Below are 19082 nucleotides of genomic sequence, written 5' to 3' on the forward strand. Positions count from 1 at the left end.
TCACGCAAGCATGTTTTCCATATTATGTATTTTTTTTCATAGAAAGACCATGTTAATCTGAATGACTAGATTACATGGGAGTATAAAATGTGCATTTTATAAATGCAGCACGTGCTTTTATCCATTTTTTGGATGGAACACTCCCACTGTAGTCTGCATGTTTTCTGCATTTCAAAGGGGCTGTCTTAATTTACTCCCCTGAAGACGGCCACCCAGGATTAACCCCTTAAGGACGCAGCCTAGTTTGGGCCTTAAGGCTCAGAGCCCATTTTTCAAATCTGACATATTTCACTTTATGTGGTAATAACGTCGGAATGCTTAAACCTATCCAAGCGATTCTGAGATTGTTTTCTCGTGACACTTTGGGCTTCATGTTCGTGGTAAAATTTGGTCGATATATTCAGTCTTTATTTGTGAAAAATTGCAAAATTTAGAGAAAATTTACAAAAAATAGCATTTTTCAGAATTTAAATGCATCTGCTTGAAAAACATACGGTTATACCACCCAAAATAGTTACTAGTTCACATTTCCCATATGTCTACTTTAGATTGGCATCGTTTTTTGAACATTATTTTATTTTTCTTGGACGTTACAAGGCTTAGAACATAAACAGCAATTTCTCATATTCTTAAGAAAATTTCAAAAGCCTTTTTTTGAAGGTACCAGTTCAGTTCTGAAGTGGATTTGAGGGGCCTATGTATTAGAAACCCCCATAAAACACCCCATTTTAAAAACTAGACCCCTCAAAGTATTCAAAACAGCATATAGAAAGTTTTTTTACCCTTCAGGCATTTCACAGGAATTAAAGCAAAGTGGAAATGAAATTTGCAAATTTCATTTTTTCTGCTGAATTTCAATTTTATTCCATTTTTTTTCTGTAACAGAGAAGGTTTTACCAGAGAAATACTACAAAATATGTATTGTCCAGATTCTGCAGTTTTTAGAAATGTCCCACATGTGCCTCTAGTGCGCTTGTGGACTAAAACACAAGCCCTAGAAGCAAAGAAGCACCTAGTGCATTTTGAGGCCTCTTTTTTATTAGAATATATTTTAGGCAGAATGCCAGGTTTGAAGAGGTGTTGAGGTATCAAAACAATGGAAACCCACCAGAAGTGACCCCATTTTGGAAATTACACCCCTCAAGGAATTCATTTATGGTTTTTGTTATTATTTTGACCGCACAGTTTTTTCACAGCACCTATTTGAATTGGGCTGTGAAATGAAAAAAATGATATTTTTTCCAATAAGATGTCATTTTTGATCAAAATTTCTTATTTTCACAGGGAACAACATACCCCATTTTGTTGCCCAATTTGTCCTTAGTGCGGCAATACCCCATTTGTGGTGATAAACTGCCGTTTGGGCCCATGGGAGGGCTCAGAAGGAAAGGACCACCATTTGGCCTACTGGAGCTTTTCTGGTGCTAAGTCATGTATGCAGAAGCCCCTGAGGTACCAGTACAGTTGAAACCCCCGAGAAGTGACCACATTTTAAAAACTACACCCCTTAAGACATTCATCTAGAGGTGTAGTGAGCATTTTGACCCCACAGGTACTGTGTAAAAGATAATGCGCAGCAGATGGTGCAGTGTGAGATTTGCAATTTTATATATCTATATGCCATTTCAGTGTCCAATATATTGTGCCCAGCATGCGCCACCGGAGATATACACCCCTTAAATTGTAATGTGGGTTCTCCTGGGTACGGCAATACCCTACATGTGGCTGTTATCAGCTGCCTGGGCATACGGCAGGGCTCAGAAGGGAAAGATGAGGGGGGTAAGCTGTGCGGAGTGCATCAGGGTAAATTAAAAATCAAGGGATGTATGATGCATTTTAAAACAATCTTTTATACAGAGCCCTGGTTTTTCGGGACACGTTTCACATTGGTATATAGTGTTCTTCCTTATCCCCCTCTTATAGCAGACTCTGCACCTCTTTTGACTCTTTCCCTTTCCACCGGTTTGGGGAACTTCTCCTGGAAAGTGTTGCCCTGGTACGATGCGTGTGGCCTCGCTTCCAGAAGTACTGTGTGCCCCCCCTTCCTGGTCCCTAATGATTAGATCTTGAAATTCCAGGAAAGTTCCCCTCTGGCCTGCACATCGATGTAGCACGTACGCATTGTACAAAGCCATCTGTATGATGTGCCCGGCCAGCTTCTTATACCACACCGCATGGCGCTGTAGGGCTTCAGGACTTGATTTGACAAGTCCATCCCACACATGTACCTATTGTAGTCCAGGATGCAGTCTGGTTTGGGGGTGGCCTTTCCTTCATATATCCTAAATCTGTAGGTATACCCTGATGCACTCTCGCACAGCTTATACATCTTCACGCCATACCTTGCCCTCTTACCCGGCAGGTACTGGCGGAATTGAACTCTCCCTTTAAAATTTAACAGGGACTCATCAATAGAAAAACACTTCTCGGGGGTGTATGCTTGGGAAAACCGGGCACTGAAACGGTCTAATAGGGGTCTCCGTTTATACAAACGGTCAAAACTGGGGTCATCTCGGGGTGGGCACGGCTCATTATCAGTATAATGTAAGAAGCGAAGTATTGCCTCATTTATTTATTTTTTTAGGTTCCAGTTCAGTTCTGAAGTTGCTTTGAGGGGCCCATATATTAGAAACCCCTATCAAACACCCCATTTTAGAAACTAGACCCCTCAAAGTATTCACAACAGCATTTAGAAAGTTTATGAACCCTTTAGGTGTTTCACAGAAATTTAGAGCAAAGTAGAGGTGAAATTTACTTTTTTTTTTTTGTCAGAAAATCCTCTTTATACCAAAGGATTTATCAAAGAAACGCAACTCAATACGTATTGCCCAGATTCTGCAGTTTAGAGAAATATCCCACATGTGGCCCTCGGGCGGTAATGGACTGAAGCACGGGCCTCCGAAGCAAAGGAGTATCTAGCGGATTTTGAGGCCTCTTTTTGAATTAGGCACCATGTCCGGTTTGAAGAGGTCTTGTGGTGCCAAAACATTGGAAACCCCCCAAAAGTGACCCCAATTTGGAAACTAGACCCCTTGAGGAAGCCACTGTAGTTTTCTTGGGGTGCATGCAGCTTTTTGATCAGTTTTTATTCTATTTTTAGGTGGCGTGGTGACTAATAAACAGCAATTCTACTATTGTTTTTTTATTCTTTTTTTTTTTTTACAGCGTTCACCGTGCGCTATAAATGACATATTCACTTTATTCTGCGGGGCGATACGATTACGGCGATACCCTATGTTTATAGGTTTTTTTTATGTCTTATGGCGTTTGCACAATAAAATACGTTTTATAAACAATCATTCACTTTTTGTGTTACCACATTCTAAGAGCCAGAACGTTTTTATTTTTCAATCAATAAAGCCGTGCAAGGACTTATTTTTTGCGTAACGAACTGTAGTTTCCATCAATACCATTTTTCGGTACATGCAACTTTTTGATCTCTTTATTCCATTTTTTGGGAGGTGAAGTGACCAAACAATTGTGATTGTGGTACGGTTTATTAATATTTTTTTTTACGGCGTTCACCGTGCGGTATAAATAACAAAATAATTTTGTAGTTCAGGCCGTTACGGACGCGGCGATACCAATTATGTATAGTTTATTTGTTTATATATTTTTATTAATAATAAATGAGTGATAAGGGAAAAAGTGGGACTTTTACTTTTATTACTTTTAAAACTTTTATTTTCTTATTTTTACACATCTTTTTTTAACTTTTTTTTTAACTTTATTACTTTGTCCCACTAGGGGACTTGAGGGCAGGAGGCCCTGATCGCTATTCTAATACACTGCACTACATGCGTAGTGCAGTGTATTAGAACTGTCAGCTACTCACTGACAGCAAGCATAGTGGGTCCTGACGTTGTCAGGACCCACTAGGCTTCCGTCTATGGCATAGCCGGACGCCATTGTTTGGTGTCCGGTTGCCATAGTCACCATTGCCGGCCGCTATCGTGTAGCGGGCCGGCGATGGCGGATTAACCCCTAAGAAGCCGCGATCGCTATTGAACGCGGCTTCTGAGGGGTTAATCGGCGGGGGAGCTCCGCGATCGGTCCCGGCACATTGAGCAGTGATAGTCTGCTGTCGGAAACAGCAGCTATCACAGCTCATGAACGCGCCCCGCGCGAACGGCGCCGTGTTTACTCCATGACCTACTATTAGGTCACTGAGCGCGAACGCTACAGTTAGCATGACCTAATAGTAGGTCATGGAGCGTTAAGGGGTTAAAGATCTGTGACATACTGATGCAATATACTTAGAGGCTCTGTCACCAGATTATCAAATCCCTATCTCCTATTGCATGTGATCGGCGCTGCAATGTAGATAACAGGAACGTTTTGTTTTTTTTAAAAACGATAATTTTTGGCCAAGTTATGAGCTATTTTATATTTATGCAAATGAGCCTTTCTAATGGACAATTGGGCGTATTTTCGCTTATTTCCAACTGGGTGTGTATTGTGTTTGTAACATCTGGGCGTGTTTACTTGTTTTACTAGCTGGGTGTTGTGAATAGAAGTGTATGAAGCTGACAAACACTTCTATTCACAACGCCCAGCTAGTAAAACAAGTAAACACGCCCAGATGTTACAGACAATACACGCCCAGTTGTCCATTAGAAAGGCTCATTTGCATAAATATAAAATAGCTCATAACTTGACCAAAAATTATCGTTTTTAAAAAAAAAAAAAAACTACGGTTATCTACATTGCAGCGCCGATCACATGCAATAGGAGATAGGGATTTGATAATCTGGCGACAGAGCCTCTTTTTAAAGGGAATGTGTTGCGAATTAAACTTTTTTTCTTTTTTTTTTTAAGTGTCGTTACTTATTTATATTATATTTTTTACGTTTTTTGCGGTCTTTTTTTTTTTTTTTTTTCTTCCACATGGTGGAAAGTATTAAAAATGAAATAATAATTTGACATGTTTTCCTATGTTGGCCACCAAGTGGAGCACTTCCCAGAATTGCAGCAAGGTGAATAAGGCAAAGCAGCCTGACTTACAGCTGCCGTAAATGTGGGAGGGAATCTCACCTCCCCTCCTACAAGCCAGGAAAAGGTGTCTTGAAATTGCTAAGCAGTGTCCGGCAGCCATTTTGGGTGTGATTCTGCAGCTGGCAGAAGTTATAGGACACACCAAAAGGCTAAGGGTATGTTCACACGCTTACTAAACTAAGGGAAAACAGCTTCTGATTTTCAGCCATTTTTTAATCAAATTCGCGTTTTTTACGGCCGGTTTTGTAGCTGTTTTTCTATAAAGTCAATGAAAAAAGGCTCCAAAAACGTCCCAAGAAGTAATGTGCACTTCATTTTGGCGGGCGTCTTTTTACGTGCCGTTTTTGGACCACATAAACAACGCCCTGTCGGAACGGAACGCCGTATTTCCCATTGAAACCAATGGGCACATGCTTGTAGGCGTTCGGCTTCCGATTTTTCAGCTGAAAACATTGCGTGTGAACATACCCTTAGAATGATGAAAGTGAAGTGAATGACTTTTCTGTTCACCGGTTCACACGTGTATTTGTCACGTTTTTTTTTTGCACATTTTACTTGCCAAAAACCACACAAAAGAACGCTTAATTACACTTAGGTGGGGGGGGGGTGTTTGTGTTCGCAGCTGATGAAGTATTAGCGGCGCCCGTGCACACTCTGCTCTGACCCACACACACACGGGAAAAGTCTTAAAAGGGTCGTCCAGGAAAAAATGGCGCCGCACTTGTCCTCAGGTCGTGTGTGGTATTACAGCTCTGTCCTATTCACTTCAATGGAGGTGAACTGCAATGCCAGACACAACCTGAGGACAGGTGCGGCACTGTGTCTCCAATCCGGACACTTCTTCTGTCCTGAGATGACCCGACGGGGGAGGCGGGTGTCAGAGCCACCCACCGCCATCACTGCAGACAGAACCACACAACTACGGCATGAGGGCAGGGCTTGTCCTGAGTTCACTGTCTCTTGTTATGGACAGATTTATAGTCGCATGAACCCAGTCTGCATCAGAACCGGTAACCTAGGTCCGATCACATGACAGAGGGGGATCACCAAAAACCCTGTGCGCCCTCAGCCCGTCCATCCACCCCTTTCCTGGTTATATCTGCTTCTGGGAAAGCTGGGTGACCACCATTACCCCTCCTACTGGAATGTGTTTGGAGATGTGACTAATGAACCTCTCACACTCCAGTAATGGTGGTCACCCAGCTTTCCCAGACCCCTGAACGGTAAATCTCTCTAGTTGTACTGAGTCTGTTTGGGAATGTGACTAATGAACCTCTCAGTCTCAGCACAACTAGAGAGATTTATCAGTCAAGGGTCTGGGAAGCTGGGTACCGCACTAACAGCGGGCATTTTGTTTATCACCCAGCTTTCCCAGGACCGTTACATCATCTGACCTTTATACAGAGTCCTGCATGACTATAGGGGGGAGCCCCGTCGGGGGTCACGAGAGCGCCGGACTGTGAGAGAAGAGGGACAGACAGACACACACCTTACCTGCAGTGCAGCTAGTCTGCATGATGGCGCCTGCTATCTCCCTGCAAACAGCTGCTCTGCGACTCTGACCTGCGTCTGCGCAGTACAGAGACAGAGAGCAGAAGCAATAGACGGGAGCCGTTCATTGACTCCTAAAAAAAAAAATGGCAGCCCCCATAGAGAAGTAAAAGAAAGAAAAAAATAAAAAGTACAACACAAAAACACAAAATTTATTTTAATGACATACTAAAACCAATATTATATATAAAAAAAAAAAATTTGCGACACCTTGCCTTTAACGGGCCAAATCTGGTCTTGTTCCTGCAATTTTATAAATGGTCTATTAGATTGCATTGGAAAGGAAAAGGGATATGGGATGCTCTTTCATACTGATGACCTTTCCTTCAGAGCTGGAGCATCTGATCAGTCCAGGGGACCCCCAACGATCATATACTGATTAATACAGGATAGGTCATCCTAATGGAAAATGCTCGGTGGCCAGACCACACCTTTAAAGCCATTCAGTCATAGTTATGCTGCCCCGTCTGGGCAGCATAAAATAAGTGACATGCTTATTTCAACAGTCTGTCACTTATTGGGTAAATTACTCTAGTTTAGGACAATTTAGATGTTATACTTGTGGCAATAGTCGGATACGATGCGCAGCTTGCGTTCAGGGATATTCATAGATTCAGGATTCTCTGCCCCCCCTCCCTTCGCCCTATAGCCGCTAATCGACCCTTTTCTTCCAGTAACTGTGCATAGGGAGAAAAGTGTCAATCAGTGGCTAATAGGCGAGAGGAGCTTGAATATATGTTTGGACTAAAGTCGTGCATTGCATCCGACGTATGTCGCAAGTACAACATCCAAATTCTCAAACTACGGCGAATTACCCAATAAATGACAGACTGCTGTAATATGAGAGTATCGCTTTATGCTAACCTCAGACAGGGCAGTATAAATATTACAGCTCTTCTTTAACTTTGCAACTCTTGTTCAATGTAATCCAGAGCGTGACATTTCTTTTGCGCGGTGATCTAAGGTGTATTGTCTGGTTTCAGGGTGAGCCTATCCTTTTCCTGAAATACTAAATGTCTCTTTGAAAGAAGGGGAAACTGCACTGTAGAGCAACATGCCTGGACGAGGCAGTCAAAATAACTTTTATACTGATTGATGCTCATATGAACTGACCCAGATACTCTACACTGCTGGAAGGACAAGTCCGTGTGACTGAGTTGGAACAGGGATAGACTGCATAGTTTCCAGGAATTATTATAATTTTTTTCCCCTGCATAATATAGGAAAGAATACTCCCTTTACTTTTTAGGAATCCACACTTGTTTGTTTGTTTGTTTGTTTTTTGCGCTTGTTGACCTTTTCTTGATCCATCATTTATTTAATTTGGCTATTGAGGCGTTTTCTCTGTCTGCCAAGAGATCGTGCCCCTTAATTGCTTCCTCCCTCCTTATTGACTTCTTAGAAAGCTAAATGTTCCCTAGCAGGGGACCAGCATTCTAGTGAAAGGTTTCAGTATGAACTGTCTGAAAAGGCTTGTCCATTTTCTTTCTGTTCAAAGCTGCTAGGTAAAGTTTGAATGGTCACTGTCATTTCAACAAACTTTGCATAAATCAACATTGCATGCGACTATAAGAAGCTTTGTCAAATACTTTTTAGTCGAAGATTGCCTATTTTACCACTTATGAGCCACTTAACAATTCACTGCTAAATGCCATCGATTAGCTCACTGAGAGATCCGGTTACATGCTGGCCATAGATGTCTATGGGGAGCTGCTGGAAAGAGGCAGAGAGACAAAGATGCTGCTGCAGCTTCTAGTAAGTGTTCTATCTCACCCCAGTGCTGGATTCTAAGCTACACTGCCCAGTACTATTGTATAATGTCCTCCATGCTGCTGAATTTGCTACAGAGATAGTGGAGGATCGCCTCATCTTTGTGCAGTGCATGGAAAACCTCATTACAGCGTTTCTCTGCCATCTTTGGAGCGGAGTTCAGGAATAACTAACAATTACAGCAAAGAGGGGAAACTGGTTTTAGAAAATGTCATATAATGGTCAGATATAGTGTTAATCCTCATGTACACACACAACAGCTTTTTCTGAAATGACTGGCACGTTTTCAATATACGGTGTGTCAAATCATGATAATTAAATCAGCCTTCCTTCCCTGTTTCTTTTGCCCTGTAAATCAGGAATGTGCTGCTGAATGTAAGTAATGTTTAACCTGTGTATCTACAGTGTGGATCCGCAGAATACATGGCTCCTGAAGTGGTTGAGGCATTTAATGAGGAAGCCTCTATATATGACAAGCGCTGTGATTTGTGGAGCCTTGGAGTCATCTTGTACATTATGCTGAGTGGCTATCCACCATTTGTTGGACACTGTGGAAGTGATTGTGGCTGGGATAGAGGAGAGGCCTGTCCATCTTGTCAGGTAATATAAATGGCTATTTCATTTTTGGTTATTTATCTTTTTCCTTGTCACTTTGAAGGATTCTGATGTTGCTATTTTTGTATTGTCAACAGAATATGCTATTTGTGAGTATTCAAGAAGGAAAATATGAGTTTCCAGATAAGGACTGGGCTGATATATCGTCTGGAGCTAAAGATCTGATCTCAAAGTTGCTGCTGCGAGATGCCAAAAAGAGACTCGGTGCAGCACAAGTTTTACAGCATCCATGGGTGCAAGGGGTAAGTAAACATTTCATAAGTTGAGTGCCCAAGGTAAAACACCACCATAGATTGCCATCATGAATTCCACGTTACACAGTCACATAAGAAAAAAATCTGAAATATAACTGCGGCTTTATAAAACATGTTTTGTGGCAACCTTGTTGGCAATATAAAGGTACATACACACTTAGCAGATTCTTTAAATTGAAAATAAAATAAATCTGCAGTGAATATCTAGGACAGCATGAGCACGCTGCAGATTTACATATCTGCAGCATGCTCCCATTTCTTTGCGGAAAATGTTCAGCAGCATATTGATGAGATTTTTTTTTTTTTTGAAATCTCATACTGTTTGCAACAGTCTTCCTCTGCAGACTTTCTGCCTGCAAATTTAGATGGAAAATCTGCGAAGTGTGCAGGGTGCCTTGTAGTGTCTGCTTATGGTTGTTGTCCATCTGTTTGCCTGGGGCTGCACGGCAAAACAAAATCCCAGTTCTGACCAGACAGATGTTAGCTATTTTACACACCCTGGTAAGGCTTCGTTCACATCTGCATCAGGGCTCCGTTCTGTCTGAGCTTTTCGTCGGAACGGAGCCCTGACTGACACAAACGGAAACCATAGGTTTCAGTTTCCATCACCATTGATTTCAATGGTGACTGATCCGGTGCCAATGATTTCCGTTTGTCTCCGTTGTACAAGGGTTCTGTCGTTTTGAAGGAATCCATACCGTAGTCTAAAGCGAAGTCTGAACGGAGCCCTGACGCAGATGTGAACGAAGCCTTTAAACAGCCATAACTTTTTTTTATTTTCAGTGTAAAAGTGGTTTTGCATTGACAGCTTGTGTTTTCACCATTTTGTTTTTTACACTCCCATTAATAGCTTTATTAAAAATATTAACCTATTGTATAAATAGTAAACATATAACTTCAAATAAAACACACCCCTACTTGACTTATCCCCAGGCAATTATGTGATTGTATGTAAAGAACGAGAGCAAATTAGTTTTTGACTTGTGGATATCCAACTGTTTGGAAGCCAGGCACCTGACCCATAGCTGCACCATGTTTCAGTGCGGCCATTAATTAATCTTGCGTCCCCTAAAAAATAGCGCTGCTTCCACTTTTCTACTTGCTCACTGTGAATCGTCGACACACATGTAGCAGAGATTCACAGGTATTGCAGCCGCCTTCTCCCATTGACTATCGGACCCTGACTGATCAGCTATTGATGGCCTATATTGAGGGTAGGCCATAAATTTTTAGGGACTGGAAAATCCCTTTAACCCCCTTGCGCATTTGTACACCCTGAAGATGAAGCGGGCTTAGTAGCTGTACCCATGCCATCCACAGCGGGTGCTGACTAATATACAGCCAACATGCGGAGATCACAACGATTTCTGATCGCTGCCATTTAACCCCTGAGATGGCAGGGTCAATAGCAACTGCAGAATCTTAAGAAGTAGGCAGATGGAGGGGGCTCCCTCTGAACCCCATTGCGTCGCCCCCCCCCCCCTGGGTTGCTGACTGCTATGGCAACCAGTAAGCCTAACCATGACATCCTGGTTAGCCATGTACGTTAATCTATTAGGCGCTGCCAAATGCCGGACCTAATAAACTGTCAGTTGATAATGGAGTTACAATGCACTGCACTACATAAGTAGTGCAGTGTATTGTACAGAAGATCAAACCTGCAAGTGTGTTTAAAAAAAAATATATATATAGTTCAAATAGATGCAAAAAACACAGCACTCAATGTAGACTGGAAATCAGGTCATGTGCACGTTACCATAGTAAGGATGAATCAACTCCTTTGAATAAAATAGCAGGAATAAAGAGCGAGTAACGGCACCAGGACTTCAGTGTTGGGGAGATGTTGGTTTATTCACCACCAGGTGGAAAGAATGAGCGACGTTTCGGTTCACACCTGAACCTTTCTCAAGCTTGAGAAAGGTTCAGGTGTGAACCGAAACGTCGCTCATTCTTTCCACCTGGTGTTGAATAAACCAACATCTCCCCAACACTGAAGTCCTGGTGCCGTTACTGAAGTCCTGGTGCCGTTACTCGCTCTTTATTCCTGATATATATATATATATATATATATATATATATATATAAGCTAGTAAAGTAAAAGCAGCACCGTTCCTCCAGTGTGGGGTGCAAGTCCCTGTTCAGACACACGACCAGTGTCACAAATCCACAGACAAATCCAATACACAGGTCAGCACTCCAAGATAAAGTGTAAAAGAAGGATCCTTTATTCACCACAAGCGCAACGTTTCAGCCCTGCTCAATGGGGCCTTTCTCAAGCCTTGAGGCTTGAGAAAGGCCCCATTGAGCAGGGCTGAAACGTTGCGCTTGTGGTGAATAAAGGATCCTTCTTTTACACTTTATCTTGGAGTGCTGACCTGTGTATTGGATTTGTCTATATATATATATATATATATATATATATATATATTCGTGTGTATGTGTGTGTGTATATATAATGTGTATATAACAAAAAGCTTTATAATTATTACGTTTTAAGTAATAAAAATAAATAAATCGTGGTTTCCCTGATCAAGTGCTTGAACTATAAAATATCACATTACTTATCCCACACGGTAAACACCGTAGAAAATAAAAAAAACAATGGCAGAATTTCCCTTTTCGGTCATCTTGTCTCTAAAACAAAAAAAAATTGAGTAGAGATGGAACAGAAAGTGGTAGGCACAAGTACACCAAAAATGGTACCAATAAAAAAAAACTACAGTTGGTCACGCAAATAATAAGCCCTCACACTGTCGACAAAAAAATAAAGCAATGGCAACACCAAAACCATTTTATTTAGAAAGTGTTTTTATTGTGTAAAAGTAGTAAAACTTTTAAAAACTATCAATTTGGTATCGACGTAATCGTATCGAACCGCAGAATAAAGTTAACATGCTTAGACTGCAGGGTGATTGTTGTAGAAAAAATAATAATTTTGGTCCCTTCGCCTCCCCCAAAAAATTGAATAAAAACTGATCAAAAAATAGCATGTACCGCAAAATACCAATAAAAACGACAGCTCGTCCCATAAAAAGAAAACCCTTCAGCTCTGTCAACTGAAAAGTTAGTTATGCCTCTCTGAACGCAATTATGCAAAAACACAGCCCAGACTAATTTATATGTCCAGCATTTCTTCACTCAAACCCCACGTCATCATTTGCTAGACTCCACAGTTGGACCCTGTAGATACAGTGGAGATGACGTTTTAGGGTCTTGTGCTGCATATGGGGGTAGTGAAGTAGTCAAAGATTAGTCAATACTGGAGTGTGGATATTTTGTACTATACCCCGGATTTGCCATGTTCCATGGTACAAACAGCTGCCTGTACACATCGTACAGATGACACTATAACGTTTACATGCTATCCCAATGTGCAGGCCTAATGGGAGCATTTCTTTTACTTTAAAGGCCCTAACATGTGGGAACCAGGGAGGGCCCAAGCACATCTTCCACAAAACATCACCATTTCCGCTAGAAGCGAGGCTACCTTATTGTATCTGGACTAAAAAAGGTGTGGAGTGTATTCCAAAAGGGGACAATCTTTATAAACGCGACACCTGCCCCAAAAATGCTTGCCTGTGCATAAAGGATTGTGTTGACGTTTACGTCAATATCCATGGATAAATAATTTTTTCCATATACTTAATTATTATACCACCACCTTATGCGCTGATATACTCCACTAAACTTACTTATGCCCCCATATTATAAACTGAAATACCAGTAAAGCCCCAAACAGAACTACCACCAAGAAAAATCTGCTCTTCAAAAGTCAAATGGCGGTCCTTCCGAGCCTGGCAGTGTGCCCAAACAGTCAGAGGACACGGGACCCGCTTAACAATTTATGAGGTGTGTGTGGCACAAGCTGAGCACAACATACTGGGCACTAAAATAGCATATATGGAAAAATGGCCATTTTTAATCTGCAATATCCATTGTATACTAATTTCTGCAAAACACGTGTGGGGTCAAAACGCTCACTAAACCCCTTTTAAGTAATTTATCATGAGGTGTAGTTTCCAAATGGGGTCACTTCTCAGGGTTTTCACTGTACTGGTACCTCTGTGCAATGCAACATGGTGTCAAAAATGAATTTTGTAAAATCTTCACTCCAAAAAAACAAATTGTGCTTTTTCCCTTTAGAGCCTTGCCAAGTGTCCAAACCGCAGGCTACGACCAAATATGGGGTTTCCTTACTCAAGAGAAATTGTGTAAAATTTTGGGGTGCCTTTTCGCCTGTATTCCTTATGAAAAGGAACTATTATGAGCTAAAACTACAGATTATTGGAAAAAATTTAATTTTTCTTTTTCACTGCTCAATCTATGAAACACCTCAAAATGCTCACTACACCCCTAATCTTAATTCTTTGAGTAGCTCTACAAACTTTGGGGTGTAGTGAGATTTTTTTTTTTCTTCTTTTATAGTCCTTGTGGAAATGAGAAATTTGAGCTAAAACTACATATTGACAAATAAATTTTCCATTTTTACCGTCCAATTTTAATAAATTGACCTGTGTGTTCAAAATGCTCACTACGCCCCGGGTGAATTCCTGATGTTTTTTTAAAGTAGTCCTTTAAGAAACTACTAAAGTAGTCCTTCCTTTAAGTAGTTTCTTAAATGATCACTTTTTGGAGTTTACACTAGAGCTGGGTGTTTGACCTAAATCAAAATCCTGATTAATCAAACATGTAACCTCTATTGCGATTAATAAACCATCACAAAAAGGCCACACCCTTTTATTGTAAGCCACACCCATATTTGCATCCTATTTAATATAGATCCCTTGAGCCTGCTGTATACTACTGTTATAATTTACCACCTGACACTGCCCCTCACACAGTATAATACCCCCATAGTGCTCCCCACACAGTATACTGTCTCTGTAGCTTCCCCACACAGTATAATGCCCCTATGTAGTATAATGCCCCAATAGTCCCTAATAAAAAGAATAAAATACATACCTAACCCTGTTTCAACAACAAGTGGAGGAGATACTTTTGCTCCTCCTGTCTGTGTTGCTCGGCGCATATTTTCCGGTACTGCTGCACGTCTGGCATATACCGGCGTTTCAGGCATCCTGTTGGACCACTGTGTCCTCAATGCCCGCCCCATTTACTACATATTTAGCCTCAATGCCACGGCAAGCGGACAGTGCCCGTCCCAATGGTATATGCTGGGTTGATGGGGGGGGGGAGGAGTTATATGCAGGGTTGAGGTGTTGTATGCATTGTTGATGGGGGGTTTTATGCAGGGTTGATGGGGGGGGGGGGGTTTATGCAGGGTTGATGGGGGTGGGTTATATGCAGGGGGGTCCTTGTATATAATCACCATTACCCCTCTACATACCATTAGGGTGTGCGTTGAGGCTAAACAAGAAATAAATGGGGCAGGCATTGATGACTCTGTTCACCAATAAGCTGCCTTAAACGCCGTTATATGTTAGAAGTGTAGCGGACTTAATACATTATTTATGAGCCGCTGACTGTTTAACACAGACGTGAGGCAGTGATGTCATCACACTGCCTGCGCTGAGCCGTGAGCATCCAGCGTTACACTCCTGAGGACGCAGATCCAGGTTAATCCTGAAAAAAAAAAAAAATGCGCAAGATGACCTCTTATCTGTGCTGAATTTCGGTTACGGTTTTTTTCTGATTAATTGCCCAGCCCTAGTTTCCACTGTACTAGTGCAACATGGCATCAGAAAACCATTCCAGCGATATCTGTACTCCAAAGCTAAAAGGCGCTCCTTCTCTTCTGAGTGCTGTCATGTGCCCAAACAGTAGTTTATAATCACATATGGGGTATTGACATGCTCATTTTGGGGTGCTTTTTCTCCTAAATTCCTTGTGGAAATGAAAAATTATTTTACATTTTCACGGCCCAATTCTAATAAATTATATGAAACACCTGTGTGGTCAAAATGCTCATTACACCCCTAGATACATTCCCTGGTGGTGTAGTTTCCCAGATAAGGTATTTTTGGGGGTCTATCGAATGGTTTGGCACCTCCAAAGACTTTTCAAACATGGAATGGTGCCTGGAAAACATCCTAATAAAAAGGAGACCCCAAAAATCCTCAATGTGCTCCTTCATTTTTGAGGCTTGTGTTTGAGTCCAGTAGCAAACTAGGGCCATGTGGGATATTTTTGAAAACTGTAGAATCTGTGTAATAAATATTTGAGGAGTTATTCTTGTAACACATGCTGTGTTACTGAAATAAATGGATTAAATTGAAAATCTGTCAGAAAAAATTAAATTTGTAAATTTCACATCCACATTGCTTAAATTCCTGTGAAACACCTAAAGAGTAAACAAACAGATAAAAAATGCCTACATAAAGATGACATATAGTAAACCTTATTTATTAATGAATTTGTGTGGTACCATTATTAATTTTAGAAGCAGAGGTTTTTAAATGTAGAAAAATGCTAATTGAATAAAAAAAATCTTCACATTTTAGATATTTTATTTTTTTTATAACTAAAGACCAAACATATCGACTAAAATTAATCACGAACATAAAAACAATCTCTGAATCACTTTGATCAGTAAAGCCGTTCCAGAGTTCTTACCACATAAAGTGACACGTGTTAGATTTTAGAAATCGGGCTAGTCCTGAGGGCCAAATTAATCTCTGCCCTCAAGGGGTGAATGACCTTTTTAAAAAGGTGCTTCAGAGGTAATTAAGAGTTACGGTTTGTAATGAAGTTGTTACAGTACTTATCTGAATGCTGGGAGTGTTTAATAACACTGAGTAAATTTGAGGCTCTCCCGGTTTTATATTTAGATAAACAAAACAATGGTAGAATTAAGAGGTTTTCCGGAACTGTAGGGGTATGTTCACACAGTGTTTTGCGGACAGAATAATCTGCCTCAAAATTCCTGCTGGACTTTTGAGGCGGATTTTGCCCTGTCCGCGCTATCGTTCTCATTCAGCACCGCTGGCAAACAACGGCGCAAATTTTTTTTTTCTCTGCCTCCCATTGATTTTAATGGGAGGTCAGAGATGGAACTATGGCAAGAAAGAGCATGTCCTTCTTTATTTTATTTTTTTTCCCCGCTCGCAGGAAAGAAACGCCTCTACCTCCCTTTGAAATCAATAGGAGCCGATTTCGGACATTATATTTTTTGGGCGTGGTTTCCGTGTCAAACCGCACCAAAAAAACTGTGTGAACTAGCCCTGATAGTGAGAACTAATCAGTGGGCGTCTGACATCCAGCACTTAAGCCAATCAACTGCTTAAGGGGCATCGGTAGCCCTTTGTGCCGCTGATTGGCATGGTTGCTGGGAGTTCGACCCCCACCAATTAGATCTATATGGCCTATTTTAAGGCTAGGAAAACTACTTTAGTCAAATTTGAGCTGTATATTTTATTTATTTTTAACATTTTTCTGTTCCCATTAGTGTGCTCCAGAGAATACACTCCCAACTCCTATTATCCTTCAAAGGTGAGTCACACTTGTATTTCATTAGGTGGTCCATAGTAAATATTTTATTGTAAGACCGTATAAAGAAATGCCTTCAGAGAACGGTTAGGCTACGTGCAGACGTAGAGTATTTTGCTGTGGAAAATACGCAGGGAAACCGCAAGAAAGTTGCAGGAAAAAAACACATTTTAGTATGCGTTTTATTGATTCATTTTTCGGTTCGGTTTTTACGTTTTGCTGTGGAAAAAACTGCGTTTACATGCTGCGGGTTTTGCTGTGTATTTCTTTAGAACTACAGGAATAGAATTCGCAAGCAGAATTGGGAGATAAATTGACATGCTGCGGTTCCGAATATAGGCTCCACGGTTCAATTTGCGTCATGAAAAATACTGCAGCATGGACGTGAGATTACCTGGCATCTCATAGACTTTGCTGGTACTGTATTAAGCTGCGGTTTTGCCGCACGCGAATACCGCACGTAAGACGCAATGTAGGCATGCAATTTTTTTTTAATTTGTAGCAAATGAAAAAAAATGCTCCAAACGAACGGCGCATTTTTTTTTCACGCCGCCGTTATTTTTCAATAAAAGTTCAGAGGCAGAAACCTCTCCTAGATGGGACTTTTTTTCTCAACTTTTTTCTACCATGTGAGTGGCCAAAAATTGCCTGTGGGGGGGAGCCTTTACCTCCCAATGACCTAAATGGAGAGAGATTTGGGTCATATTTTTTTTTTGGCCATGGATTCAGACGTGGTTTCTGTATCAAAATCTGCACCAGGAAACTGTTTGAGCTGAGCCTTAGAACCTGACTGCTGTAGGGTTATTAAGAAATTACATGAAATGTGAATGCATGTTTCATCTGAGATGTGGTCTTGTTGTTCTAGGAACAGTAGTGCCAAAGATCTTACATCGTTTGCTGCTGAAGCTATAGCAATGAACCGCCAGCTGATGGAGCGAGAAGAGCAAGGAGCAGACTCTTTCTCATGCCCCATCATGGTTAAAGCTACCTCTTGCTCCAAGCAACTTTCTCCTCCTTCTGAATCAAAGTTGGCTAAGAGAAGACAACTGGGAAGCAAAGGGAGCATCTCCCCTCCTAACCTAGCATCCCTTCTTATTGTGAATGAATGACCGAGTGCATGTCTAACAAAGTGTTCTGACTAAGCAACTGGTACAAAAATGTTATCATAATTAGGACTTCTTCTTTTTTCTTTACAACTTCTTGCTGTGCAGCAATGGGGTATTGATATAAAATAGGATGTGGAGAATTGATTTCTTACAGAAGACGTCTTCTATTTCAGAGTTCGTCTCTAGAAGACTTTAGGCACTAGAATTCCTTTCCTCCAGATCGATACCTTGCTGTTAAAGGTTTACGCAGACACATGTTTGACAGAACAAAATAAGATATCTGTGTAATTTAAAGCACTACGTTTTGTTAGTTTAAAAAGCGGGTCAAAGTGTATAAATTGTTCATATACATATCTGTATCGTGCTTAGAACCAGTGTTGGTGAAGCCAACACTTACAAGACAGGTATGTGATATTTACATGTATATGGGTGTATATACATTTACAGATTTTGGTATTTTACCTTAAAGGGGTTGTCTGAAAAAACACGGTCCTGTGCCCATACTGATGACTTATCCACAGGATAGGTATATTATCAGTGGGGGGTCTGATGCCCAATCAGCTTCTCCTGCTGCCTCCGGGCACCTAATGTCCAGGCTCGAAGCAAATGGCTCTAGTCACAGTACAGCGGCCGTGCTGCAGTACAGCAGCTGTGCTCCTTTTCAAGCGAATAGAAGCAGAGTTGCAGCCTTGCCACTATGCAGTGTGCGGAGCCATCTGCTTCCGGCACGAACACTGCAAACAGTGCATAACATCCGGTGCACGGAGGCAGCTAATCGGTCCGGGTGTCAGACCCCCACCCATCATGTACTGATAACGTATCCACAGGATAGGTCATCAGTCTGAAAACCGGTCCTGTGCCCGGACAACCCCTTTAAGGATTTTGAAATCGGCAAATCTGTGAAATAACGGATTGGGCAATCTAACTGTAAACATCAGTTTAGTGCAGAGAAATGTATATGCCGTGCATAGGTTTTTATATGTCTCTTTGTACATGCTGTGAGGAAATGTTACGTTTATGCCAGTTCACATTTTGGCTGCTCCGTTTTAATGGGGCTGGGCTATTCCTTTTTTTTTGGGGGGGGGGGGGGGCATTTTTTTTACTTTTTTCTTCTTTATTTTACACCGGTTAAAAAGTACAGGTCTAGTTTTTTCTTTATCAAAAAATATTTTTCCCCATGTGTGTGTTAGGTACTTGGTTGTATTGTGTATTTTTGTAGGTTACCAGATGTTGCAGCACACGTTTTGTCTCCATACTTTGAAAGTGATACTAGGGAAGAATAGCTTCACATATAATTCCTTGTATATGTGGTTGTGTTTTAAAAATGCAGAAAAATAAGATCTAA

General features: G+C 41.2%; 1 protein-coding gene across 2 annotated transcripts in view; it reads left to right on the top strand.

Annotated features, from left to right (window-relative positions):
* MKNK2 (MAPK interacting serine/threonine kinase 2) overlaps window positions 1-18802 on the top strand; it is a 225982-nt gene extending 207180 nt beyond the window's left edge. For both annotated transcript variants that reach the window (XM_075850463.1, XM_075850471.1), the window contains 4 exons: window positions 8722-8916; window positions 9009-9173; window positions 16591-16634; window positions 17497-18802. In XM_075850463.1, coding sequence (XP_075706578.1) covers window positions 8722-8916; window positions 9009-9173; window positions 16591-16634; window positions 17497-17740 — 648 coding nt within the window. In that variant the 3' untranslated portion in view covers window positions 17741-18802. The remainder of the gene's footprint in view (window positions 1-8721; window positions 8917-9008; window positions 9174-16590; window positions 16635-17496) is intronic.
* Window positions 18803-19082: the final 280 nt, after the last annotated feature.

This window comes from Rhinoderma darwinii, chromosome 1, assembly GCF_050947455.1.
Source record: "Rhinoderma darwinii isolate aRhiDar2 chromosome 1, aRhiDar2.hap1, whole genome shotgun sequence".
NCBI lineage: Eukaryota > Metazoa > Chordata > Amphibia > Anura > Rhinodermatidae > Rhinoderma > Rhinoderma darwinii.